At 48.8% G+C, this 27,099-nt stretch overlaps 2 protein-coding genes across 6 annotated transcripts in view; one reads left to right on the forward strand and one right to left on the reverse strand.

The window, feature by feature from the left end:
- Positions 1-317: 317 nt before the first annotated feature.
- ACTR1A (actin related protein 1A) lies at positions 318-17,585 on the reverse strand. 2 transcript variants are annotated; one of them, XM_005238969.3, is made up of 11 exons: positions 17,437-17,585; positions 11,634-11,698; positions 10,682-10,757; positions 9,850-9,975; positions 8,933-9,057; positions 8,396-8,612; positions 5,199-5,291; positions 4,289-4,463; positions 3,377-3,438; positions 2,963-3,003; positions 318-2,574 (listed from the first exon to the last, which is right to left on the reverse strand). In XM_005238969.3, the coding sequence occupies exons 1-11, from the start codon at positions 17,482-17,484 to the stop codon at positions 2,472-2,474; spliced, it is 1,131 nt and encodes a 376-aa protein (XP_005239026.1). In that variant the 5' UTR covers positions 17,485-17,585; the 3' UTR covers positions 318-2,471. The 2 variants fall into 2 exon arrangements, with proteins under 2 accessions (XP_005239026.1, XP_027644668.1); XM_027788867.2 differs by lacking the exon at positions 10,682-10,757 and having other exon boundaries at positions 17,437-17,496.
- Positions 17,586-19,816: 2,231 nt separating this feature from the next.
- SUFU (SUFU negative regulator of hedgehog signaling) overlaps positions 19,817-27,099 on the forward strand; it is a 95,435-nt gene continuing 88,152 nt past the window's right edge. For 2 of the 4 annotated variants that reach the window (XM_055810665.1, XM_055810714.1), the window contains exon 1: positions 19,817-20,129. In XM_055810665.1, the coding sequence (XP_055666640.1) occupies positions 19,942-20,129 (188 nt within the window). In that variant the 5' untranslated portion in view covers positions 19,817-19,941. Of the gene's footprint in view, positions 20,130-22,164; positions 22,298-27,099 lie in introns of all 4 variants that reach the window. The other 2 variants (XM_055810776.1, XM_055810841.1) reach the window with 2 other exon arrangements.

Genomic DNA, 27,099 nt, shown 5'->3' on the forward strand with positions numbered 1-27,099 from the left:
TGCTGTGTTAGTTCTCCGTCAGCGCCTGGGCGGGCACCAGCTTGTCTCATGATGACAGTGGCGTTGCTCCCATCACCCTTGCTCAGCCAGGGCTGCCCTCCACCTGTCTGCAGCGACAAAGGGAGGTAACAGTTGCTGAGAGTAGCTTTGGACACCACCGGTGCAGACCACGGCTGCAGCCCAGGAATGCAATCCTAGACCACAGATGGTGTCTCCTTGCAGACTGGCCAGCAACGATTCTGCGCAGGCAAGAGAAGAACACAAGTTATCTCCTTAAAATTGCAAATATGGGAAGATGAGGCCAGGAGACTTGAGGGTTGTATATGAATGACTTTATTTAAGTATGCTGGGCACCACCAGGCAACATGGTTTGGACAGTGTGCAAGGGAACAGTCAGGCAGATCAAACAAATGCTAGATTGGTGACGGCACCTTTCTGTCCGGTCACTGCAGGTTACAAAATGGAGCACTGCTGCTTCTGCAAGGCCAGCAGAGGGGCTGCGGGGGGAGGGAGGAGCACTGGCACTGCCTGGGGCATGTGGTAACTGAACTGAGGGGTTTTGCTGCTTCCCCTCTGCATACTGCAGCACACCAGCAAGAATGCAACCGATTTTCCAGCAGAAGGCTGAGCATTGTTGGCTCTTCTCTACCTGACAGGTTCTTGCTTCAAAAACAGTCTGCTCTGAGTGGGGTAGGTGAAGAACCACGTGGCCTCAGCTGGGAAGAAACCGCTACCACACCTGCCAACAGCCTCTCCAAGCCCAGTGGTGAGCCCTGAGATCATGGTTCCCACAGGTACAACACGCTGCTTACATTCATCTCAGCTGGGGCAATGCAGCAGCCCTCCAGCTCTCACCCCACCTCTGCGCTTGAGAGTGACCCCGCGGTGATGCATGGCAACGAACAGGGGGAGGGGAACGGAGGAACTGCCACCGAGCAACTCCAGCTCCACTGCTACTGCCAGGTACGGCAGAAAATTAACAAGGGGAAAAAAACCCAAGAGAGCACCAAATAATGCGTAAGAAAAACTTCAAGGGGAAACGGTGGCATGCCCCAACACAAGCAGGTCTGTAGGCCTGCCCGTGGCTGTAAAAGCAGTAGAGCTTTTACGAGGCAAGAGCTTTACACCATGGCAAAGGAGCCGCCAGGGGAGCGGAAAGGCATATGCTGTACAGTAGAACACAGCCATTGCAACAGCTTCCTGCTCGCAAACCTGCTGCTCACACCAACGTCCTGGTAGTTTATCGTCCTCTCATTTAGCATATTCATCGAGAACAGCCATACTCCCTAAAGAGCAGTTACTGGGTGGTGTCGCAGGGCTGGCTGGCTATTCGGCTAAGCATGTGTGCTGTATGCAGTGTCAACATCAAACAATAGACAGCTGGCATTCAAAGAAGACCCAAAGCGTAATTCCCAGGTGCTGTGGTCAGTATTTGAGATATCTTCAGACATTTCAATAAATAAAACAATTCTTACATTACAATGCACCTTTCCAATTATTATTTTGCCCCAGAATGGATAAAGTACACAAGAGTTATGCCTGGCTGCAAACACATGCTCCCTTTGCCCTGACGTGGCAGGAAGGAGGGAAACAGCCTGGACTCTTTACAGAGAAAGAACATGAGAACTCAGCACTGTAAATCTTGGCAGGTTGAAGGGGAACACACAAGTGCCTTCACCCCCATTCCAGGGCACTTGCTTCCAGAGGAGAAAAGGTATTTAAAACAAGGTACGAGAGAGTAACCGTCTAGTACAACGACAGCTGATTAGATTTGCTTTGTTCTACTCCATGCAATACAAACTAAGTCCTATCACCAACTTCTCCAGCTGTGGTGCAGACCCACACATCAGGCTAAGAAGTTACGCACACATACGCACACTCACACACCAAAACCAGTGGGGGCAAATGGGCTTAACTGTTGAGAATGTGCTTTCTCTTAATAAAAAATGTATTAAAAACAACTTCCAAAACCTACTGATGGTGAAGACACTGCTGAGGAAGAAAGTAGCTATGGGGCCTCAGCTATGTTTCCAGATGATCCAGGCATCGCAGCTGGGCTGACGAAAGCCTGCACGAGCAGTCTGCAGTGGTTGGTTCCCTTCTGGCTTGCTAGGCAGTTTCTATAAGCTGTTCCCTTTGTTTTTGCTTGCTTGTTTGTTTTACAGTGACAAACGTGATTGCGATACAGAAATTAAGGGACTGAAATGAAAAAGGAATGAGCCATTTTGGAGAAATTCAGATTGGTATGTTCTCCTTTCCATTAAAAAAAAACCACAACAAAAATAAAATAAAAAAATAAGAAGTTAGTAGTACTAATACAACCCTCCTGCTGCTGTTGTCTTTGCTCAGTGACATCGGGGCATGCTGGCGCACACACACACACACACAGGCAGCTCTCAGACACTCGGACTCAGAAAAGCGAGTTTAGAACTGAAGTGAGTCTTCAAGGAGACTGAGGACAGGTCCCAGGGCTAGAAGGTCTTTCGGTGGATGGCACGAGCTCCGTCTTCTTCATATTCCTTTTTCGAAACCCACATTTTCTTAAAGGTGTCCAGTGAGGCCAGGATAGAGCCACTGGGGAGAGACAGGCACGTTATGGGTTAAAGGAAAATCCGGGGGCACTCTCATTATATCCCTGCAGGGGAGAGCTGTTTCTGTTGCTAGACACTTCCCCAGGTCAGAAAGGTGCTGAGGCTCCCAGTTATCCACAACAGAAACACTCTAGACAGTCACTTCCTCTCCTCTTAGCCTGGAAGGTGCTGGCATTACAGAGCCTGGCGCCAGCCGCCCCCTCCCAAACGACCCTCTGATTCCTGCTCCAGTAACATGCTGAGCATCAAGCAGCTGAACAGCGAAACCCTCCTGATGCGCTGGACCAGAAGGGACAACAGTGTGAGGGCTAACAGGCTGTGACTCCCCGGCCCTCATCCCACAGCGAGACGTGTCAGTGTGCAGTACGTACCCAATCCATGTGGAATACAATCTCTCCTGAGGAGCCGATATCTGGGAGAAAGACAGAATCAGTCAGTACCTTCCCAAGCTCCACTCTGCTCCTCCTGGCACGCTGCTCCCATTTCACTACAGCTAACAGCAGCAAACACGGGTGTGATCTCTCCTACCAAAAAGGCACCCAACAGCCTCTGCCAAAACAGCCGCTGTGGTCCAGGGTCCTGGACAGGGGTCAAGTGTCAGAGGAGGCACCTTCTCAGTGATGAAACCAAACAGGTTTTCATCACAACAGCAAATACTGCTGGGCTGTCTCAGGTAAGTAATTTCTGGTTTGAAGCAAATGGCAGCTGCACTCTCAGCATGGTTCTTTAAAGGCCACAGAACAACACACGTAGTACATGATAAACACAGAAGAGATTGCTCCTACCCTTATTTTGACGTCCTTCGGAGCTAGTTTCTTCACTTCACTCAACAGCCTGTCACCAAAGCCTACACAAGACAGAAAATGTGTAGTGTGAGCCCTCAGCAAAATCCCAAGTTCCATCTACTAACTATGTGGACATGTCCCATGCAATCCTATTCAAATATCCCACTCCAGATCTCACAGAGAGACCAGTTTGGACAGACACAGAACACAGTCAGCGAGGCAACGGGATTTTGTCTCACTTGGAGACCTCAGACACTGGCACAACAGGCTCTATCCCTCCAGCAGCAACTTGAGACGAGCAAACAAGATTTCCAGCTAGGACCACTTCCTTCCCTGGGCATTCCTCCTGTGCCCAGCCCATTTGTACAGGGGAGCTGGGTTTGAACAGGAAGACAAGGATCTATCTGGAGATGTCCACCTGTGGGTAACAGGGTGACAGGTTCTGGCAGAGGATGTCTTTAAGCTGATGGGGACCAACAGAGCCCTGAGGGGATGGGTAGAAAGCTTTTTGCATATACATAGCTGATGCTTCATGCAGTACCACAGCTGCTGGACTCGCATCACCTAAGGTCTCTGGTGTGCAAGAGCCTTTTAGTACCACCCTGAACTACAGCAGCAGGAATGAATGCAGCGATTCAGTCCTGACACAGAGAGAGTGATAGGAAGAAAACATCAAAGCCCTTCAAGCCCAGAAAGTGATGTACAAGGGCCCAGGCGTCTTGCATATCTAGAAGGGTATGACCAGGACACAGAAAATGAGACAGTAACCTGCCCTGAGAGAGCAGAGTTCCCACAGCCCTCACCCCACAGGACAAGTTTGAGCGCGATCTAGGTTATCTTTCCGGTTTCCACACAAGAAGGAAACAAGACACCATGTATGTCACAGCCCACCAAAAGAGGAGAGGCATGAACCTTTGAAAAGCGTGGAGCCTCCAGACAGCACGATGTTGGAGAACAGCGTTCGCCTCAGGTCCATGTCTGATTTTTGAATGGCAAAAACAAGCACCTCGTGGAGTCCTTCACATTCCTCCCCTATCAGGTCTGGCCGGAACAGCAGCTCCGGGGCTCGAAAACGGGCAGGGCCAATCTGCAAGGGAAGAAGTTAGTACAGAGGGGAAGGGAGCTAAGTGTGGCTCTGTTCACTGCCTGCAGTTTGGGCCTTTCTTAGGTGAAACTTTCAGAGTAACAAAGTTTCCTGGACATTCACGCTGCATCACTAGCTCCCAAGTGAATGCCAGTCTGGCATACTGCTGCTGGAAAAGGCTCTATTTCCCTTTGCAGATTAAAGAGATTGAAGCTTGCTCAGCCCCATACAGCAGGCAGAAAAGGGAGCAGCAGATCCATCCCTGGCGCTGGAACCAAGACCTGTATTTCCCTTCCTTCAACCATTCCATAAGGGGCTCAGTCTTTGAGGAGCAGTCCAAACTCACTCTTCAAAGCAATTGTTTCGGCCCCTCTAGGCAGGACAAAAGCCACATACAAAACCACTGCTGAATTTAGTGAGCTGATAACTACCCACACTCGTACCTGATCTCCATAAAGATTTGCTAGATCAGAGCCTGCACTCAAACAGCTCGGAGCCCCCATGGTCATGCTGCATCCTTACCCAGGATTCTAGTAGTAGTTGTGAGGTTCCTAACAATCTTTTCTTCCCCTAAAAATTCTAGTGCCCAGTCAACAGCCTGGAATGAGTTCTGCTCTTTTAAAGTTATTCCCTCTCACCTACCACCACATTACATTTCCCGTCTTTAGACGGAAAGCTATTCTGGAAAGAAACCCTGTGCTTCACTTCAGGCATCCTCTGAGGGTGGTCCTTACAAACCTCAATAGTGCTTCCATCTGGCAGGTAGTACTGAGCCTTCTCGGTCTCCAGAGTCTCATCCTTCTGGGGGTTTATTGACAGGTAGCAGGCACGCTGCAGAGGAAACAGTCAGGGAGAAGAAGATGAAAAGGGTAAACATTAAATTGCCTCCAATAAAATACTTTTCTTACCAACAATCAAAATCCATGTATCCCTTTGGGGAGACCAATTTCAACAGTACTTTTTGCTGGAGAAAAAACCTTTTGGGTTTGCATCAGGTAAAATACCTATTCATGCTACAGCTCCGTGTGATGATTAGAGACATCACGGATGCTTACACCCCCTCTAGCTGCTGCTCACCTCTTGCTTCCAGCTCTTTCTCACTGCTTAGAAGTTACCTCCCTCTAGCACACATGGGGTAACTATCCTGCGAGCACTTCCCAACTACCTAGGGCAAAGTAAAACAAGCACCTGAAACACCTTTTGTGACATTAACCCTGTATACAGGTGGGTTCAGGTAACTCACAATGGATTAGGAGTGCAAAGAAAGTCCACCATTGCATTTCAACAGGGTAAACAACAGCTAATAGCTAACAGCAAAAATTTCTTAATACGATTAAGCTGCTCATTTCCTATTGCCCACCTACATTTAAACTTACAGGCAACAAAATACTCTGACTCTTCAAACTGCTCCAGCACCCCATATTTTTGATTCCACAGTAAGCTTTGTTATTCCAAATGGTCATAATTTGAGGATTAAAAAAAAGTTATCTAAACAGAATCACAGAAACATTCAGGTTTGAAGGGGCCTCTTGAGATCCTCTAGTCCAACCCCCTGCTCAGGCAGGGTCAGCTAGAGCAGGCTGCCCAACACCATGCCCAGCCATGTCTGGAGTATCTCCACAGATGGAGAATCTACAAACCTCTCTGGGCAACCTGAGGGTATTTGACCATCCTCACAGTAAACCAAAACACAGAGAACAATGATTCCACTGAAGTAGGTATTAAGGGTTCCCCTTTTAAGGCAATTTCTCCTCTAGACTTTTCAACATCTCCAAATTTCTTCCCCAGTTTTTTTCCTCTTAAAAAAAACCAAAGCCCAACTCAATTCAGACAGACTCCAATAGATCATAAGCAGCTTTTGCGACTGAGAAACTCCCACGTACAGGATCTCAGCTTTGTGCTTGCCACAGTGCCTTCAGGCTGCTAATCCAAACTTTTCCAGAGGCAAGAAAGCTGCAAACGTTAAGAAGCCACACTCAACCCCTCAGATTTGCAAATCAAGTGACAAATGGCACCAACATCACAGAAACCTCACTGCTATTCCAAGCACATATATCCTAGAAATCTGCAACACTTTCTGCAGCTAAAATTAATCTTAAAGCAAAAGGTATAGGTCGGAGAGCAAACATCAGGTTCTTTCCTCCCTTCTTCAGCAATCTCACTGGTGAGGACAGTCAGTATGCAAAGTAGGACTTGGCTCACTTTCCCCTGCTCTTTGTTCCCTAAGTGTATAGTCCAGAGAAGAGACTGTACTGGTGCAAGGTGTTGTGTTTAATAGTCAGCACAACATCTTTTAATAGTTTCACCACCCAAAATGCAAAGGGAGCCTTGGCCATTTATGAGGCATACAAGACTCTTTTCCGTTCTGTAAGGCCACTGCAATTGCACTGCAACTGACGCTTGGTACAGAACAGGCTGCTTCTGAAACAGAGTTCTCCAGCAAGCCTCCGATCGCTAGATCTTCTGGTCTACAGGTGCTGCAGTATTTTTACAAATCAGCTTTTTCTGTCATTCAGCAATCAGTACTTGTAGAACAGAGTAGCTAAAACCTACAGTCCTGTGAAGTCTCCTGCTCTGGGTAACAGGTAGAAGCCATTCAGCTGTACCGCGACATGAAGTACAAGCCCTGCTCCCTCAGCCCAGCCATGCTGACCTACAGCCATGCAGAGCAAGCGCATGATTTCCACTATGGTTCTTTGCCGGTAGGTCACAGGCTCAAGAATAGCTTAACACTCTGAAGCCCTAGCACGGGCTGCTGACTCAGCCCAGTGCTACCTGTGGCAACCACAGCTTGTGATGGGGCCCGCAGCATGGCAGCAACTGCCAGGCATCAGCCACAGCAACCACAGCCAGCACTGCCCTGAGAACTGACACCATGTACTGAAGGTACAGATGTGCAGGCAACCGCAAGTGTCACACAGCCTTGCTGAAATCAAGATCGCAACTCATCCATGTGTGCATCATGCTGTGAGCAGTCACCAGCTCCGAGCTACCCTCCGTCCCACCTCTGTCCTCCTCCCTTGGCCCACAACAGAAGCCAAGGTAACTGCTTTGCGAGTGACCTTAATCACACCTTTCCCAACTGGTGCATACCTCTAAGGTCATTAAACACTGCAGACTCTACGAAGAGGGGAACCTTTTGTAAACGTGAATGCTGTGAGTGAATTCTTTCACAAGGGTAAGGGGGAGCAACTTGCAATATCCCACTTGTGTTCCCTACCTGCCACAGACTTCAGAGACCCTTACCCTGATGGGTAAACAAACACTAGTGAAAGGTATGAGACTCTTGAGAAACTGCAGCACAGATAAACAAAACAGATTCTGAACCATCAGCCTGTCTTCATCTCCACGTTAACAGCCTCTCAATAGGGATTAGACGCAACCCTGACTATATGTCTCCCAGAATACAGGATGACTGAGGTTGCAAGGGACCCCTGGAGGTCATCTTGTCCACCCCCTTATTCAAGCAATGTCACCTACAGCAGGTTGCTCAGGACCATGTCCAGATGGCTTTTAAGTATCACCAAAGATGGAGACTCCACAACTCTCTGGACAACTTGTGCCAGTGCTTGGTTGCCCTCACAGCAGAAAAGTTATGTTCAGACAGAACCTCTGTTTGTGCATCTTATCCTGTCACTGGAAATGAGCCTTGCTCTGTTTTCTTTGCACCCTCCCTTCAGAAATTTCTACACATTGATGAAATCCTTCCCAAACTTCTTCTCGCAGCTCAACAGTCCCAGCTCTCTCAGCCTTTCCTCCTATGAGACATGCTCCAGTCCTTTCATTATCTTAATGGCCCCAACATCCCTTGGGTAGATAAAGGAATGAGGTGTGGAGCTAGGTGGGCCAGCACTTCCTACTAGATTTCAAAAGCCACAACCTCCCTTGGGCAGAAATCCCTTCTTGGACAAACACAGAAACAGACAATAAATCACCTCCTTGATGGTCTTGACAATCTCAAACTCAGAGGTTGTGTGGAAGTCATAGCCTTCCTTTCGGAGATAGAGGCGCAGGAAGCGTGAAACATCACGGCCAGCAACGTCAATCCGCATGATGGAGTGAGGCATGGCAAAGCCTTCATAGATGGGAACCGCATGGGTAACACCATCCCCGGAGTCCAGCACCACTCCTGTAGTCCTCCCAGTTGCGTAGCTAGCAAAGGGGCAAACAATCAAGTCAGAACAGGCAATTCAAAGTGACCACAAGCATGCAGCACATCCAGCGTCAACTCAGGGAGCAGAGATTTCACATGAACAGGGGCTAAAAAAACCCAAAAAACCCTAGCTCTCATCATAGTTCAGCAAATTCCCATAAACTCTTTATTACAAAAATTAAAATTGAGTTTCAGTTCTTGCTTGAAAAGGGGGTAAGTCTGACACCAGTGTGGTCTTCCACAGGGTTTTTTTGGTTTGTGAAAAATGGTTTTCACGGCAGCATTTCACAAGCACAGATCAAAGATGAATGGCACTTACAGGCTAAGCACAGCTTGCATGGAGATGAATAGTGCTGGCACATTGAAGGTCTCAAAAAACACCTCAGCAGCACGCTCTCTGTTCTTGCGTGGGTTTAGGGGTGCTTCTGTCAGCAGCACAGGATGCTGGTAAAGAAAAGAAGAAGCTGTGCTGCAATAACCAGGAGGCAGCTAGACATGCGTTCGTGAAATTTTCTGTTTATTTTTTCAGTTTAGGAACCACTGGTGCAAGAGGACAAGTAGGAGGGAGTAATTTCAGCTACTGAGCTGTATTAGACTGTGAATAACCTGTATTAAGTTGGAAAACCAGGAAGGTTCTGGTCTAGTTATGAAGTGTTAGGAAATCTACTATGTGAGCAACCCTACCCCATGAAGGATGAACAAGATGACTCTCTACCAAAAGTCAGCCAGATTAGCCAAAATACACAGACCCTAAGAAAGGGTGAAGGCCTACAGTTTTGGCATGAGCGGGCAGAAATATTCCTGCTCCACTTATATAACTTATTGCTCTCAGTCATTTAATAATTTTTGGTCAGCTCTTTCCAGACCATGGAATTGTGGTTTTCTCCTTCCTCAGTTCAAATCATGGGACTGCTGAGTGGATATGCCTGTTGCCCAAGCAGAACAGGAAAAGTTAGCAGCACTTGGCCTAGAGCAGAATCATTAAGACAGTGTGAATAACAAATGCTGAAAGTCAGATTTTTAATCAGGCCAGAACATCAGATCTGGGGAAGAATTCTGCTTAGACACTTCTTGTGCAGTTATCTCCTGGGATGTGAAAGATCCTAATTTAACAACAGACAGATTTAGAAGGAAAAGCAAAGGAAAAGTCCCAAATCTTTCCTGGAGTTCCCAGGCCCCCGGTGTTAATACACACACTGAATGACACCTGTGCCATTCCGTAATGCAGTATCTCACCTCCTCCGAGAATGTCTGAAGCTGGTCTTTTGAATACACATACTGCCAAATGCGCTCCATGTCATTCCAGTCCTTCACTATGCCATGCTCCATTGGGTATCGGATCGTGAGGAGACCTCTGTGCTCCTGAGCAAATAGAAAGGGCAACAAAGCATACCTGTCAGAGACTCAATCAATCACATTTCCGAATACTATGATTTAATGTCAAACTCACTTACTTTGGATTCCACTAAAAGACAACTTATCTCTAACATATAGGGCAAACCCCGAACATTAATCACAAACATCTATTCACAAGATGAAACAAGGCCTTTTTATACCAAGTAGGAAAGTCTGGCGTTTGCAGAGCACATTCCATCCTAATGCTTTTCAAGCCAACATACAGACACCTATCAAAATGGTACTTTGTTCTACCAGCTCAGTCATGATATAAAGCATAACGGGGTGGTATTGGGCAATGTAGTTCAGAGGGCTCACAAGAAATGTGAGACCATAGGACGCATGCTGACAAAAGCAGGACTGTGGAAAGCCAGGTTCTTGCCCACACCAGGGAGATAAAAGGCAACCAAGCAGGGTCCGTTTCTAAAGTTCCCAGTCAAAGAGATGGGGATGTAACCATACAGACCTAGAAGTAGCCTAGAAAAAAAAAGAAGATATAGGAGGACTTGGGGAAAATGGTCTGCAGTAAGTTAGGAGTGACAATCCATTCTGCTCTTCAGATCTGTATGCAGATACCAAGGAGCCACAGCCCTTTTAAGCACAAGCGCTACAACCCCTCCTTACAGCAGCATGCAGAGATATATGGAGAAACGCAGTATATAGGTTTTCTTACCTCTGCCTTTGGACCTATGAAAATGTCCCCTTCTAAAGCACCAGCCATAACACGAACATGCTTTGGTCTCCCCACACTAGAACAGAGGCAAGAGTATAAATGCTTCTAGAGGAGAGCACTCAGCCACACAGAAGGATTAATTACTTTGTGTTCCCCTCTGTCCTAACCAGTACTTTCTAAAGCAATAGGGGAGCCTGGGGGCACTACCAGGTGCAGACAGATCCAGATTTGGTCCAAGATAATCTCAGAATCAGCAGTGAAGGGAACAGATCGTAGACAGAATTGGCAGGATATAAGCCAGCTGAGTCTGGCCATACTTTCCCTGATGATTCAGGACTTCTTTGTTCCAACAGTGCCTGGGGTGGATGTGGCTAGACTGAGCAATGGTCTGAGCAGATAGATCCACATAGTGTTGCCTGACCTCAGATTAGACACTTGCAGTCCCATGCCCACCTCACCATACAGAGCACATTGCTCAGAACACAAATATACTCATTAAAAACCCAACCCACTGAAAATAAAAGCCAGTGACCGTGCAGAGTTCCTGATCCAGCAGTCCCCTTTCCAGTAAAACTCTCAGAAAACTTCCAAGGAAGTTTAGCAGGAATCAAGACATCAGGCCACATTTCAAAGAAATATAGAGGTCTTCACACCTCTCCTCCCAGCTTTGTCTTTTTCCTGGTCCTTTTCCTCATGCCTCACGACTAAAGCATCTTACAGCTTTGGCTGGGTGTTAAGCGTGACAAAGTGATGTCATCTTTTATGATGCGTCCCCCCAGAAAATCTCATAGTACTTAATAGCAGAGATCTCCTCTCCCTGATGCTTCTGTGCAGCAGGCAAAAAAAGAATAACTCATTTCTTCAATTACAAAACTGAACGATTCTTCCCATTTATGTATCAAAGAACTGGTACACAGTACTAAGGACTTACCAAGACCAGCAGAATACTTACTAGTTTGGAAAGCAGTATTTCGGTATTTGATCGCCTGCAAAACCCGCTTTAATCACACCCGAGCCCTGTGGAAGCAACAGATAAATAAATGAGCTTATCATTCATTCAGTCATCTTTGCAAGTTTTAAAGGAGTAGCAAAGTACATCGGCAGTGCCGAATCCTCTCCTTTTTACTAGGAATAAAGCTCCCCATGGACCGATGCTCCAGGCAGGGTTGGGGATGGGAAGGTGCCAGCAGGCCAGCTTGGTCACTAGAGGGGAGTAACTGGCACCCTCCCTGGCAGCAACACATTACACATGGCACAAGCACAGAGGGGCACCCGGAGGGTCCTTGTGCTGCTCTGGGTACACACCCAAGTGCCACTCTATACAGGCAGTTATCTTTATACCCTGTGCTATTGCTAGGGGTGCAGGAGGCTAAATCTAAGCTCTGCAGTTTTCTATCAATCTCAAATACCCTCTGGGTTGAAGAAAGCACTCCAGAAAGCCAAGCAAGAGCATGTGAACCCTGCCAGCTTCAGGGGCCACTGCTAAAAGAGGGAGGATGAAAGCTGTAGGCCTCTCAGAAGAAGATTTGGAAAGGATGGAGCAAGGTGGGTAAAGTCAGAGAAAGGAGTAGGCAAGGACTGTGTGAAACAGGTTGGAGCAGACACTAGGGAAAAGAACGTCAGGTGATGGATAAACTAATGCTAAGGAGGCATGTCACAGAAATGTGGTCAGAAAAGACACTGGAAACAAACCCAGACTGGTGTCTGGAAAGAACAAAGGTGCCAGTCAGACTGCAGGGGGAAAGGCTGGAGGCAGGAAGAGCGGCTGACAGGATAGGGCTTGTTTAGAAGGGACAAGGAAGAAGAGATTAGGTATGGCAGTCAGAGAGGCACAAATCCAAAAAGCCTTCTGCAACATTCTAAACAGCACAAGCAGCAAACACAGAGTGGGTAGAACCAGCCACAGGGAGGCCCTGGCAGGGAGTCAGTGCTGGGCATCTGGCCCCGCAGCTCCTGTTCCTGTCGGTATCATCCAGAAGTATCCTGGGAACCCCATCATCAACTCGGATCCATGCTGACTCCTTCCCCTCCTCCATTTCATCTCCCTGCATAAGGGAATGACATCTTGAAACAATGAGCAGCTTGCAGAAACACCCAAGTTTTGCTAAGGAGCAGATTTTCATAGAAGCTCCCCAGATAAGCTGTTTCACTGGTAATCCTAGACTATCATGGGAGCAAGCTCTTCTGCAGAAAGAGGTGCAGTTCTGCTTTACTCCATACTGGGAGCAAAGCATGTGAGTTTGCAACGAAACCTGTGACCTGTGAAGCGCCTGTTCACACTCAAGAGCTCTGCAGCAGGACTGCTGTTTCTGAGGCCAAAAAGACATTTTGGCTGCCCAGAGCATTTTAAAATGAGCAGTGACACAACTCCTCCACCACTTTTCCCTCCCTGCCACCTCTGCGTAGGTCAGCATCACCACTTTCACTCAGAGGCTGAGGCCAAATGAGTTGCTCGAGACTCTGCCAGACAGACAAGCTCTGGCTACAGTGGTTTCTGGTACTGCCGTCCCAGCTGCCTGCCCCGTTCCAGTGCCGGAGGTTACCAGCCAGAGCAGGCTCAGCAGAAAAGAATGTGGGGTGGCTCCAGCCTCTCCAGTTCAGAGTCTAGTGCCTTATTCCCAAACTACTTTCATCAGCAGTTTCAGCTAAGGTGCTGGGCTTTGCACAGAGCGTGTGTGATCTGCCATGAGGGCTGGGGCACTCCTGCCTTAAAACTGCCAGTCAGATTTGCCAGGATGCATCTGTAAGACATGATTATCAGGAACACCCTGCAAACCAGACCTAGTTAGTTATAAAATGTATAGAAAGTAGATTACTTGAATCCTTGTCTCCTGACAAAACACCTGCAGCCGGGCTGGCTCAAGGAGTACACCAGAGCTGGCACTGGGGCAGGACTACTCCCTCTGGGCAAGAGGGACTCGGCTCCAGTTGCATCCCAAGGTCTGCACTAACAGGTACCAGTGTGACAAAGTGGCCTGTGAAGTGTTAAAAAGACCTCCCTTTAGACAGACTCTCTTCTGGCTATTCACTTCAAAGCCAAGGAAGGAATAAAACTAAACTATTGTTGATTTTCCTTATTATAGCTTATAAACAACTCTGTACCTGTGAAATAATACCATCTTTGTAGCAAAGGAGCTGAATCAAACACAGTAACATAAAACTACATCAGAATATTGTGCTTATTTAATATTTTATTCAAGATAATGACTGATCTTGCCTCTAGCACAGTCTGCTGCTGGCAAGTGGTTTCAGGAGAACAATGATGTTCTTATTTTAACACAGAGATCGAAACTGTCTTATGCCAGGCCAAAAATTACCCAGTGTATCCTAGTGAGACTCCCAGCAAGTTATGCATTTTAAGATTTACATACTGAAGTTCAAAGTTAACCGAACGTGTCGGTAGTTCAGAACTCCTAGCTGAAGTCAAAGACAAATGACTGTTTTGAATGTGCTGGTAGGATGGGACTTCAACACAGTTGTGCTTCCAAGTGCCTGGGAATAAAGCAAGCACAGCTGTTTGCTATCTCCGCAGTACAAAGACCTGACAGCACTTTCTGACCTATTCAATTATTCTTAAAAACATTTTACTTCTTTGAAGTTATGTGTGCACTGAGTAAATCTATTTATTACAGACCAGTATGAGATTCCTATACAATGAGGGGAAAAGGTTTAAATTTTGAAATAACTCTGGGTGATTCAGAAGATTTAGAGTAAAGACCTGTTTTTTCATCTTTGTTTCAAATAAGGAACAAACCATGCATCCTCACTTCTGCTAACAAGCTCTTATTAAAAAAAATTTAGATGTTAACGTCCTTCCACCAGTAAATATCCTGGCTGGGCTTTCACGATGTTTTATTTGGTTTGTTTCTTTAATCTGAGCAAAAGAATAAAAGAAGAAAGAAAAACCATGTCAAATGTCAAGGTCAAGGAAGATTGTCATGGAAAATTCTTGTGAGTACCTTGAAGTAACCGAACATGCCTCTTCTGCTAGCTCTGCAGCTAGTCGGTTATTGAATCATTCATCTTGATGCATTTAGGACTCAAATTTAAATGGAAATCACCAACAGTCCATCTGCCATGTAGTACTTTTTATGGGGAGTGCACATTTTGTATTGTTGTAAAACTATTTTATTAGATATACATTTTATAAGACCAAGAACAAACCAAAGACAGAACAGTCCTTACTGACAGCTCAGCTGTTTAAAATGCCATCACTTAAGACTACAAAGCCAAATTTTCTCCTATTTTATGTAAACAGCGACAATTCAATGGATTAGGCCACAGCTGAACCATTCTGTCTATTTACATGTACATTGTGTTCATCAGGGCTTCCAGAGCATTTATTTCAGGGAGAGCTTTCTGGAGTGCAAGATGGGAACACAACTCTTGAAAATTACTTATTAGACAATGAAGAGTATTAAGGGTGTGCTGAGGTACAGCTCCAACCTCTCACCATGTATTACAACATTCCCCTTACAGAAAACATGCAGCTGAGCATACGGTTTGGTAAGAGGAAAAAAACCCTCCTTGTTGAGTTTTTAGCAATATATTTTAATGCCCTTTTGGAAGGCTCCAAGAATCCAGAGCAGGGCAGGGAGGTACTGGGACTGGGCACAGGGGCGGTATGTCTGGCTTGTTCACTAGATCAGTATCTCATTTCCCCTCCCCACCATCCCATACATAAGCACACATGAGAGTAAGACAGGATAGCATACAGCCTTGAAAAGGTGTCTGCAGCACTCTGAGGAAATGCAGGAATGAGGCAGCAGGAACAGCAGTACCTGCTCTGTGCAGCTCCACTTCCCATCCTGCATGAACTCAGAAGAGTACCAAAAATGCAGTGTCACCGACAAGGCTCTTCGGCTGCCAGCATTAAAGGCAGATGTCACAACAACTGCTTCATTCTGCTTCTTGTTCAGGCAGGGGATGGGGTGGGGGGGGCTAATTTATCAGAGAGGCAAGAAGAAGAATTAGCTTTTATGAAGGCCAGCTGATAAAACGAGAAAAGAGACAGTCAGTTGCTGGCACAGGAGCCCTTCCTCAGGTCTGAAGCAGCGATGGTAATCATTATGCTAAATAATGACAGGATATGCTGAAATTAGATATAGGCTGCTATTACATGACTACAACACAACAAAGTCATCCTCAGAGTGCCTGGAAATAACTTTAATGGTTAGCTGATCATGTGATGCCACAACAGGGGCAGTGCTACTCCAGTCATTTGTAAGAACAATCAACGTAACTTATTCTTTAACGTCTCAAATAAAGAAGATAACATGTTTTTCTCCACATAGTCAATTCAAATATCCGTTAGATATTTTCCTTCAGTGTCTAACTTAAGTCTCTCTGCTGTGATTCCAGGGGAAGAAACAAAACCAAAACTGTATCAGAGAGCTCAGGCTGCAAAGAATAAACTGGGATCAATAACAAAGAAGAGGTCAGAAGAATAATTGGCTTGGTCTCAGAAGACTGACCATCATTCAGCTTATGGGAGAAGAAAAAAAAAAAAGTAATACATTGAAAAGTGCTAGGCTAGCACGTCCGTATGTCACATGGCAAAAAGATTCAGCAGAAATTAAGATTATGGAGAAAGAAGGCAGTGCAACACTGACCCTTCGAAACAACAAATTCTGAATTGCTGGCAATGTAAGTCAGAAGGGAGGAGCATGAATCTGTGACTCAACACTGAAGGAGGTTCCCTCCAAGATATACTCCCCACCCCTTGCTGGATGGTCCTCTCTCTCGGGAGGCCAGCATGGACAGACCTAATCAGAACTGGATCCAGAAGTACCTCACCAAGGCATGCAATCGCTCTCACTCATCTCAGACTGAGGCATTACCCACGCAGGTTGAAGGTCTGCTTGGAGCCAATGAGAAGCATTATCAGCTATGAGCTGCCATCTGCAACACCACACCCCACTGTCAAATTACGCTGATGCAACCCACGTTGGGAGCATTCCCTTCAGGAGCTCGGCCTCCTGCAGGCTTCGGCACCGGAGTCCATGCCTTGGGTGCCGGCACTCCCTCGCTGTGACTGCTGGGCTGGATGCGCCGGGTACAGGTGGCTGGTACTGGGGGTGACTGTCCCCCTTTCACTGGGCCCGTGACCGGGGGTGTTGGCCTCAGGGAACCATCTCCAGCATGGTCCAGCTGAGAAGCGCAGACCCCCTCGGAGCATGCCGGGAGCCTGGCCAAAGCCTGCCCCAGAGCATGCTGGGAGTCTGGCCAAAGCCAGGCCCAGCAGCCCCCATTGTCCCCCAGGCACAAAGAGGGACAAGGCGGGGCCGCGAGGCGGGGGCGCAGCCCCACCTGACGGACAGATCTAGCCGCCAATCAGCACAGGTACACCCCGCGAGACCGGGGCGGGAGGCGCCCCTCTCCGGCAGGTAACGGCGGGTTGCCCCCACTGACTGACAGCCGCCCCAGCCAATGGGGTCGCCCCGCCCCTCCCAGCCAACAGGCATCTCGGCGGTGGCGGGGGCCGCTCCCCACCAGCGAGGGGCAGCAGCCCTCCGGCGGATGACAGGCAGACACCGCAGCCAATCGCGGCGCGCCGATCCGCGGCAGCCCCGCCCCAGCGGCTGCCCGCGAGGACGCAGCGTACGGCGCTGTACGAGGGCCCGAGGCGGCGGCCCGGCCGGCGAGGGGGGGGGGGCGGCGGGCGGGGCGCGGCCGTCCCCGATGACAAAGGGATTGCGGCCCGCGAACCCTTCCCGCCCTCCCAGCTCCAGGGACGCGCGGCCGCCCGCACTCACGTTGTCTATCACGACGGGCTGGTTCGCTATCACGTCGTAGGACTCCATGGCGAGGACCCGCCGCAGCCACCCGTCAGGGAGCAACAGCCCAGCCCTCGGCGGCGCATGCGCAGAACGGCGGCGCGCAGCGGCATGGGTGATGTATTCCTCTGCCTGCAGTGCCTGCTGGGAAGTGTAGTGCGGGCCCCGCGCGGCGCTTGCCGGGAAGGCGCGCCGGGAGCGGGGCATGCCGGGAGGCGTAGTGCGGAAAAGGCCCGGCTGCGGGAGCACCTCCGGCCTGTAAACGGCCTCTTCAGCGTGAAACCCCGGTGCCGTGGTGGGTGTTGTGTTCCAGAGCCTGTGCGCTTCCACCAAAACCCGCTAGATTTCGATTTGCTGGTTTCCTGTTTAATAGACTTCCACCCCCCACCCCCAATTCTTCTGATAGGGAAAGAGAAGAGATGATCACAACACCTTCTTCAGAGGGAATCTATCACTAATGAAAGTGTTGTACTGTCCCATCGTTTCATGGGATCATCTCTACAGAGCACCAGTCATGCCGCATCTGTTCTGTCTGAGTATTGCCTTGTTTTTCTGCGTTTTTTGAGGTGTGGCAAAGAGAAAAGAAGTTTCTGTACAAAGAACACGCACATAGTAGGCATTCTAACATAAAACAGCACACTCTGTGTTGTTTTCTGTTTGCTACATGTTCTAAAAGCGCTTTGGATGATCGATGACTGAAAAAGATGTTAAAATGATATGGTTGCTTGAAACTGAGCAACAGTACTGGGTCTTGAAATTAGTTAAAATGAACGTCAGTGCCAGTAAGCATACACAAAGACTGATTCAGAGCTCACCTGTCTTGTCTTACATCTTTCATGCAGACACTGGGACTTCTCTTCTGCAGTTTCTACCTTTAGCCCAAGCAGGTAGTCTCATCTCAGGTATTTATCTTTAATGTTTTTCACCATTCACCTAGTGTAAAAAAGGGGGGTTTTGTATAACAGGATGGATGGGTTTCAATTATTTCAAGACCTGTATTGTATCATCTCAGTAAATGTCAGGAGAGACTCATTATGTGTGTATTCAGCCAATACAACATTTCATATGTGACTGTTATATTTACCTTCTCAGTGGACTGTAACTGATTTCTTGGGCAGATGTCACAAAAAGTATGTCACAATAATGGCAGGAGTGAAATATTGTTCGTTGTGGGAAGCAATGATTCATGAGAATACTGACTGCTCACCTCCTTTCTCAGTAGAGAGTCATTTGTCTGCTTGTCAGCTTCTTGACTATATGCGATCTAAAAGGTACATTGTGAATATTGGTTTTAGAATAAACTCTCAGCTATTTAAATGAGAAATGCAACAAGCAGGAGTACTTACCCTGTCCTTTCAGCACTTTATAGATTTTTTCCACTCTGCTGATTAAAAAGCAGGACACTGCTCTAGCAAAAACCTGTAGTACTGTTGAGCACATGCTGGCCCACACATGCATACAAAGCTTCACATGACCACAGATGTAGTTGCAACTCAGAAATGATCCAGATCTTCAGTGTGCTTAGTACACAAGCTAAGATCCTTGACCAGACAGCCCTTGAACTTCCACCTACTTGCATGGCTTCACAGCTGCCTCTGAGGTACCCACAGATATGGGAAGGTGCATAAAGGCACAGCAAAGACTGGAGAAGGTACAAAGATAGCAGGAGCAAGAGCTGTAAGAGCCGTAGTCAAGGGTTGTAAGACTATTAGCTGGCCATGTCTTGGAGCACAGCTATGGTCCCACAGAACCACGGGGTTACGAACCGAGGTGAGTGCCCAGCCTCACGCCCAGCTGGCCCGGGCCCTGCTGCGCAGACAGCCCAAGTCAGACAGAAGCAGCTCCCGATCCGCTGCAATTCACAGTCCCACTTCTTCAGGTAACGGTGCATGGGCTGGAGCGCCGAGGCAGGGGGCGTCTGCGGCCGGGGAGCTGCCCCGGGCCGGGCCCTGCCCCGCTGTAAGCCCCCTGGCCGAGCCGGGGCCAGGGCAGGCGCCCACCAGGCCTCGGCCCCTGGCCTCCCGCCAGCCGGGCCCCCTGCCCGCCTGCTGCCCCTCACCCTGCCCCACGGCGACCCGTCTTCTTCCCTCAGGCCCACCCAGGTGCCGGTACCCTCCTGCCCCCCCAGGCCCCCCCTCACGCCCGCGGGACCCCCTGCACCCCGCGCTCCCCTCCGCTCCTCGCTGGGACCCGCCCTCGCCCTTCGCCCCGCTTAACGCGGGGCCCCGCCGCTGCCGCTAGAGGGCGCGCTCGCGGCGTGGCGTGGAGGGGGGGAAGAGGCGCGGCCGGCCTCCTCGCCGCGCGTCGCCATTGGTGGAACTTCCGTGTCACTCAGCGTCGCCAAGGCAGCGGGGCCCGCCCCCTCCTCCCGCAACGCAGCGCCGCGCCGCTTGGGCCGGGCCGGGCCGGGCGCGCGTCGGGCCGGGAGCGGAGCGGGCCGTGCAGCGCTGGGACCAGCCGCCTCCGCCGCGCCGTCCCCGGGACATGGAGGGCGTGCGGCCTGGCGGGGCTCCCCCCGCTGGCGGGCCGGGTTCAGGCTCGGGGTCCGGCTCTGGCTCCGGCTCTTTCCCGTCGCTCTTCCCGCCGGGGCTGCACGGTATCTACGGCGAGTGCCGCCGCCTCTACCCCGACCAGCCCAACCCGCTCCAGGTCACCGCCATCCTCAAGTACTGGTGAGGCGGTCGGGGCTGCGGCCTGGAGAGGGGCGGGGGCCCTGTGAGGGGCTGGGGGGGGGGAGCAGTGGGGCCGAGGGCCCTGTGAGGGGCTGAGGGGGGAGCAGTGGGGCCGAGGGCCCTGTGAGGGGCTGAGGGGGGAGCAGTGGGGCCGAGGGCCCTGTGAGGGGCTGGGGGGGGCGGAGCAGTGGGGCCGAGGGCCCTGTGAGGGGCTGGGGGGGGGGGAGCAGTGGGGCCGAGGGCCCTGTGAGGGGCTGGGGGGGGGGAGCAGTGGGGCCGAGGGCCCTGTGAGGGGCTGGGGGGGGGGGAGCAGTGGGGCCGAGGGCCCTGTGAGGGGCTGGGGGGGGGAGCAGTGGGGCCGAGGGCCCTGTGAGGGGCTGGGAGCAGTGGGGCCGAGGGCCCTGTGAGGGGCTGGGGCGGGAGCATTGAGGCTGGGCGGAAGCACTAGGATCAGGGCCTTGTGTGGGGCACTGGGGAGCAGGGGCCTTGTGTGGGGCCGAGAGGGCTTTGGGGGAGCAGTAGAGCGAGGGAGGCCTAGTGGTATTGGGAGGGGCTTGTGGGGGGGACAGTGGGGCTTGTGGAGGGTTGCAGCGAGGCGAGAGGAACTGGGGGTTGCATGCTGAGTTTGTGATGAGATGCAGGAGGTTTGGGGATGTGTGGTGGGTCAGGGAGAGGAGGCACTGGGAATTCAATTGAGTGTCTGGGAGGTGTATTTGGGGGGGTTCCTGGGAAGGATATGCTGCCAATAGGAGGAAGGGTCTAGGGAGGGATGCAGGAGGATGTGTTGGAGTTTCTGGGATGATTTGGAGCTTTCCTGAGTGAGGGATGACTGATGCAGGCCTTGGCTGGGGCAGGCCATGGGAAAAAGGAGTGTGTGTTACTCCGTGGAGGGTTCCCACAGAAGGTAGGGGGCTGGAGCTTCTCCTCCTGGACAGGAGGCACGAGCCCTGTCTTCTGGCCTGGAGCTTGGGGTTCGAGTATCACCAGTACCGACCAGAGTGAACCTGCGTTCTAGCCTCCATCCTTAACGATGCGTGTTGTGTGTATACCCATAAAACCCATGGGGCAGAGCCAGCTTCTTTTGCCCTTGCGTAGCCATTTGTTATCACAGACTGCAAATCTGCTGCTTTACCATCTCTGCTGACACAGTGTCTGACACCAGTAACAGCAGTTGTTTATGTGGGAGAGTGGCATGAAGGAAGTACTGGGATGTTTAGCAATCGAGATAAATGTCTATCATCTAGCCCTGTGCAAAGTTGAGTTCCTTTTGCTTTTCACTGCCGCTTTGCTGCTCAGACCCATCTTCTGGGCCTAAGGAACATGATCAGGTCATGCCTGAGTGTTTACTGTACCTGTTATTGACCAGTCCCTACTCCAGCATTTGGAAGAAGTTTAACAAACGCTCAATTTCTTTACAGAGTTCATTTTAACCTGTATGTCTCTATCTGATTGAGTCCCGAGCAATAGCAAAATAACATCCTTCCTGTGTTCTGCTCTGACAATCAAACTGTTGCTGTTGTCTTCCAAAGAAGTGTTGTTTTTTTACATGTTTGTAGCAAGAAATATGCCTGCTAACCCTTATTACTTAAAGTTGTTTTATACTTAAACTGATAGAGTGAGCTGAGCTAAGATGTTGCAAATCTGAGACCTCAAAATACAAATAACTTCTTAATCATCTGTGTGGGTCAGTATTGCAGTACTTTGGCGGTGGTCTGATCAGTCTGGTTTTACACCTGTTTCTAATTTTAGAATTTCCAGTCACCTTGATTTGGGAGTTAGCACATCTTTTCCATCAGCAACTTAAAACAGTACACACTAGGATGATGTGTGTGGGATGGAGGGAAATTTAGGTCTATAATGAAGAATGGCAGAGACCTTTGTTCGGGAAGAAATCTTGCTGCTTCTTCGCTTAAGAGCTGATGATGACTTGACTGCAATTGAGCTCAATCACTAGAAAAACTACTATTGGCAGTGATGGCTGGTTGCAAGTAAGAAGTAATGTGAAGGTGTGTTTATCCTGACATTTTCCACTTAGCAGTTCTTCTGACTGTCAGCTCAGCCAGCAGCGAGAGCTGAGAGCTTCACTCGTAGAAATTGGAGATGAGCTTCTTACTGCTGTCCTGTGCAGGAAATTCTTGTGCAAGGTGGACCCTACGTGGACACTACAGGTACTTTCTCTCCCTTTGTTAAGTGAAACTTGGAGCTTGGTTTTGTCAAGTCTGGTAGAATGAATTCTGCCACCGCTCACTCTCTGCTAGTCTGTCCTCCTCTGCCTGAGCTGCCAGCTAGTAGTTGGTTCAGATTAGAAGAGGAAATCGCTGAACAAAGTTCCCTGCCTTAGGAGAAATATTGTAACACTAATCAGCTTTTGATTATATGTATCAGTTTCTCTATGGTTGACAGCAATTTTTTTTTGGTCCGGAAGCTGAAGTTGTATTCTTTGGCTTGCACGACAGAGCAGATCCTTAATTTGTGATGTTGGAGAATCTGCAGAACCAGATACCTGTTAAATGAGGGGGTTTAGCTATGTGGATTATTTAATAGAACTAGTCTTTTTTTAAAATGCTATTTGCATATATTGGGAGGGAGTTTGTGATAGCAATCGGAACTTCTTGGAAGAGTTCCTGGCTGTATTTATAAAGGCCATGTGCTGAGAAGGAGTTCTTGCTGTTGGTATCCAGTATCTGCTTTTATTTTTAAAACATGGTTGAATATCTCTAAGTAAAATATCTTGATGTGTAGAATTGCTGGTGAAAAAACAAATTTGTCCTTTCCTTGGTGACAGGCTTTGAAATAGGCAGTATTCAGGCTGGACTGTTGGTTTTTCATCACCTGTCTTGAATTTGGGCCATGTACTCAAAAACCAGTGCACTGACCTGTGGTCTGCAGCTGCTTGGGAATCACAGACTACTACTGAAGGGCTGTCAAAAGGTAGCAGTGAAAAGCAGTCCTGTTGTCAGCTGCTGGGAAGTGAGTACAAACAGTCCAGTAAGGACTTTTCAGGGTGAATGGATTGGGAATTTTCCAATTTTTTTCCCCCACTGTGCAGCTGTTTCCTCTCTGCCCTCTTTGGGTTTCTCCTTCCTTAGAAACTTCAGAGTACTCTTAACATCAGTGAAAAGAAGGATCTTGGTGGAGATGCAAATACCCGGTTTCCCCCGAGGCTGCCCTTCTTGCTCCTGAATGAGCTCCATGAATAGAGAATGTAACAAATTTGTACTGTACCTCTGGCTTTGAAGTTGGGCTCTTCCTAATAAAATCCTCCAACGCTTCCAGCTCTTTGTGTGAATGCATGTACTGATATGTAGATTGCGATACAAGGTCGAACCCTGCAACTGTAGCTGTGGGCGGGAGGATGTACCTCAGCAGGCATTAGCGGTGCTCCACCAGCAGCGAAACCTGCCACCGAAACTGGATAAAACATCTGTGCTGACTAGCCTTTGCTGAGCATTATTGTCATGGGTATGTTATTAGCTGTGCTCCAGGTAGCTGGTTTAAAGCTAGTGCTGGATGCTCCTGCAATTGCAGCGATTTTGAGATAGGTATGTGGCTTGGATGTGTATTTTTCAAAATTTAATTAGTCACTGCTGCAGGCTTTTTGTCTGACTCTCTTCGAAGCCTACCAAATTTCTCAGGGAGTAAAGACTGTCTGAGTTGTCATGCAGCGTGTAAACCAGTGGGTTTAAACTCTGGCTGGGTCTGCTCTGAGCAGGACAGAGCTTGGCTCCCCAGAGCTGGCTGGTGCCACATTGCAGCTGCCTTCTGGGTAGCACAGTGCCCTGGGTCCCTGGGGAGGCTTGGCCTTTGGAGGGATGTGTGGGGTTGCTGGCAGGAGTGAGGGAGAGGTATCTGGCTCACGTGGTGCGGTCTAGGCAGGACTTGCTCACTGCATGCATCAAGCCTGATGAATATGTTTGAGTAGCCCTGGAGAACAGCATACTCACAGAGTCAGTCCCTGTCCTGAACAAGGGCAATATAAGGGTTTGTCTTGTGTGTTGTCAGTGTCAAAGTGCCTGTGTCAGCAGTGTGAATTGTTTGACATCTAAGGTGTTACTAAACCCAGTCTGGAAGCAGGTTTTGTGTGAGATGCTTGTTGCTTAGCAGGTAGAGGTGTTTTCCCTTCGTTGCAAATCCTACACATCTGCTCTGACCACTTGCTTATCTCCCACACTGGTTTGCTGGTCCACGTATTGACCTCCCTTGCTCCGGAGTTTTCCCAGACAGGTAATAATTGTGTGGCTGCTGCTGTTCACTGCTGCTGATCAGGGGTGAGGGAATTGCTTCCACCTGGCTGCTTCCATCACTGATTTGGGAGTTACTGCCATGGGAATCCTGAGCACTGGCTGGGATGTTGGTGCCACACTCTGAACACAGCCACCTGAATGGGTTTCTGTTGCTGAGATCTCAGCCTTCAGTGTGACCTGGTGCCAGTGCGAGGGAACAGGTGGAGATGGGGTATGTCAGAGGGGGAACTTTTTTTTTCCTGAGTGCTTCAAGCTATTGCTAGACTTTGAGAAGGGGTTTTCCCAGGCTGCCACTGAGGACCAGACTGTTCCATGCCAGGGCCTAACATGTGTTCCCTGTGCTTGCTCGCCAGTTTGCCTTTTATGCCATAAAGATGCTGCTTGTCATACAAGAAGGCTGCATAATTCTGACCAGCCCTCTCCAGTGGACCTCTGTGCTGTTACTGGGGGTGGGATGCTTGCTGCCTCTGTCCTGCCCTGGTATCCTGGACTACATCCTTGACTGTTCCGCTGGGAAGCTGGAGCTACCTAGAGCCACTGTGGTGGTCTTACGTGACTTAAGAGGAGGGAAGCTGTCTTAGGGAAAGTCACTGAGATAACCCAGCTCTGCGGTGGTTTTTTTTTTTTTCTTCCCTGCAGCAGTAGGAGAGAAACAGCACAGTACAGTTGTGGAGAGAGTCCACAGAGCTTTTAATACAACAAGCTGATACGTTACTTTGTACAGACTTGATATGGTTGGGCAGCAGGAGGTGAGCAGAGGATTTCAAATAGTGTATCACTGTCACTAGAAATCTGCATCAGTGCATGTAGGTGCTTTCTGGAGACAAAAGGAGACCTGTTCTCATGGCCCTTCTTGGCACCATCTCCCCTGCAGGTGATAAACTCAGGTAGTCCCCATGTGCATTAACTCTCCTCAGAGCTCACCCTGTGGAAAGGACTATTTTACAAGTGTCGACTTGACTGGGTTCTGGCTGGCCTCTTGCCAGGCCGATGAGCTGCCAGCTAGGGCTGGATCCATCTGTCCAGCCATGGTGACTGCTTCTCTGGAGAGTCTCTTGTGGAGGAGGTGTTCAGGTGCTGTAGCTCTGTAGTGAGGCCGGTGCAGAATTGCAAAGTGACTTTTCAGCACCTCTGTTCTGCAATGCTACCTACCCCAGCTCTGAAAAACCCTGTCGTCTTAAGGGTCTCTCCTAAACGAACTTCAAGAAAATGTGATCTAGGGGTAATTGTGCTAGCTCAGGGTTAAACCTCTTATGCACAGATTGCCTGTTTTCTGAAGCCGGTGGGTGTAACTCTGACTTTACTACCAGCAGCCTGGTTACACTCATACCTTAGAATCAAAATGCTTGTGAGCATTTTTTGCTCTGTACTGCTAGATGGGACTCTGAGAAGGGTGCTGGCCTTCAGTGGGATAATTGCAATTAAGCTCTGGTGTTTGATCATCCCAGAACTTCCTTGGTAACACAAAGTATGGATCTCCACATCTGAAGCACAAACACTTCCAGGAGGCATGGAGCAGTGGTATTGGAGGGTGCCACAAGAGTCTGATGAGCAGGCTAGATGCTGAGAAAGTATTTCTTGCCAAGCCTGCCAGTGTTTGATGTAAGAGCAGTGGTACTTTAACCAAGGAACAAAACTGAGGTGCTCAAATGCTTTTTGTGCAGCAGTTGTGGCAAGTGTAATGATGATACACAAACCCTCCGGGCTAGTCAGACTCCGACTCTAACATCTTCCTCTGGGCAACCTGCAGATGTTAGAGTCAGGGTCTGAACAGACAATGCAGATGTAGGGAATTGGTGTGTAATAAGTGGTGTGAGTGAACAGGGTTATCTTAGTTTGGATTTTCTTGTTTGGAGCAGTTGAGAGTATTTTACTTGAAAAAGTCAGTTGGCGGCAGGAAGCAGTTAAACTGCTCACTCAAGTTAAGCTATTCTGTAAATGCTTGTGGTAGGTGTTCTATGATTGACAGGGCTAACAGTGAGCAATGACCTGCCTTTGTGTGGGCAGACAGGATGGCGAGCAGCAGAAGTGTGCTGTGCTCTGATGGCACACCAGCTTCGTTTCCTTGTGCCTTGTAATGGGAAGGGTGGCTGCACGTTTTTGTGATTGCTGCTTAACATAGGCTGGCTGTGCTGCATTGGCTTACAAGTAATATTCCTTTAAGGAACTTGTTCTAATGTTGAAGCAGAGGGTGCAATGATGCTTTTTACTCATTCTAGATTAATGTAGGTAGTGTATTTTACAAGTTCTGGTACTAATTTTTCTGAATCAATGTTTTTCTCCTCCACTGTTTTAACTGTCATGTCTATGTTCAGAAGTATAGATTACTCTCCTTAAAACTTAGTCATCTCAAATTCTGCTTTGAGGAACAGCATTGGTGTTTTATTTTGATTGAGGTATGTGACTCTGGACTGAATTAAGAGCTTACAGTGCAGATATAGCTATTGCTCTTTTACTGGTACAATTTTCCAATTTTCTTTGTGTTTTGTGGAAGGTTTAATGTGCTTTTCCAGAGGTTTTTATGCTTTAACGTTAAAAACATGATAGTATGTTGCACACATGCGTTTTGCCTTACAGTGCTTGAAGCTTTCTGGACTTAACCCAACCTTTCTCATAATTTTTTTAAAATTTGTTTTTTTAGAAGTAACTTGAACATGGTAATCTAATTTTTGTCACTAGCTATGTTTTAAAACAGGTCTTTGTACAGGCCCTTGTAACACCTGTGG

The sequence above is a fragment of the Falco peregrinus genome, chromosome 1, assembly GCF_023634155.1.
Source record: "Falco peregrinus isolate bFalPer1 chromosome 1, bFalPer1.pri, whole genome shotgun sequence".
NCBI lineage: Eukaryota > Metazoa > Chordata > Aves > Falconiformes > Falconidae > Falco > Falco peregrinus.

Coding starts and splice junctions, on each gene's coding strand:
- ACTR1A (XM_005238969.3), bottom strand. CDS start 17,484: ATGGAGTCCTACGACGTGATAGCGAACCAGCCCGTCGTGATAGACAAC. Junction 9,058..9,849: donor TTCAGACATTCTCGGAGGAG/GTGAGATACTGC, acceptor TTTCTTTACCAG/CATCCTGTGCTGCTGACAGA. Junction 4,464..5,198: donor CAGATGGAAGCACTATTGAG/GTTTGTAAGGAC, acceptor CTTCCCTTGCAG/ATTGGCCCTGCCCGTTTTCG.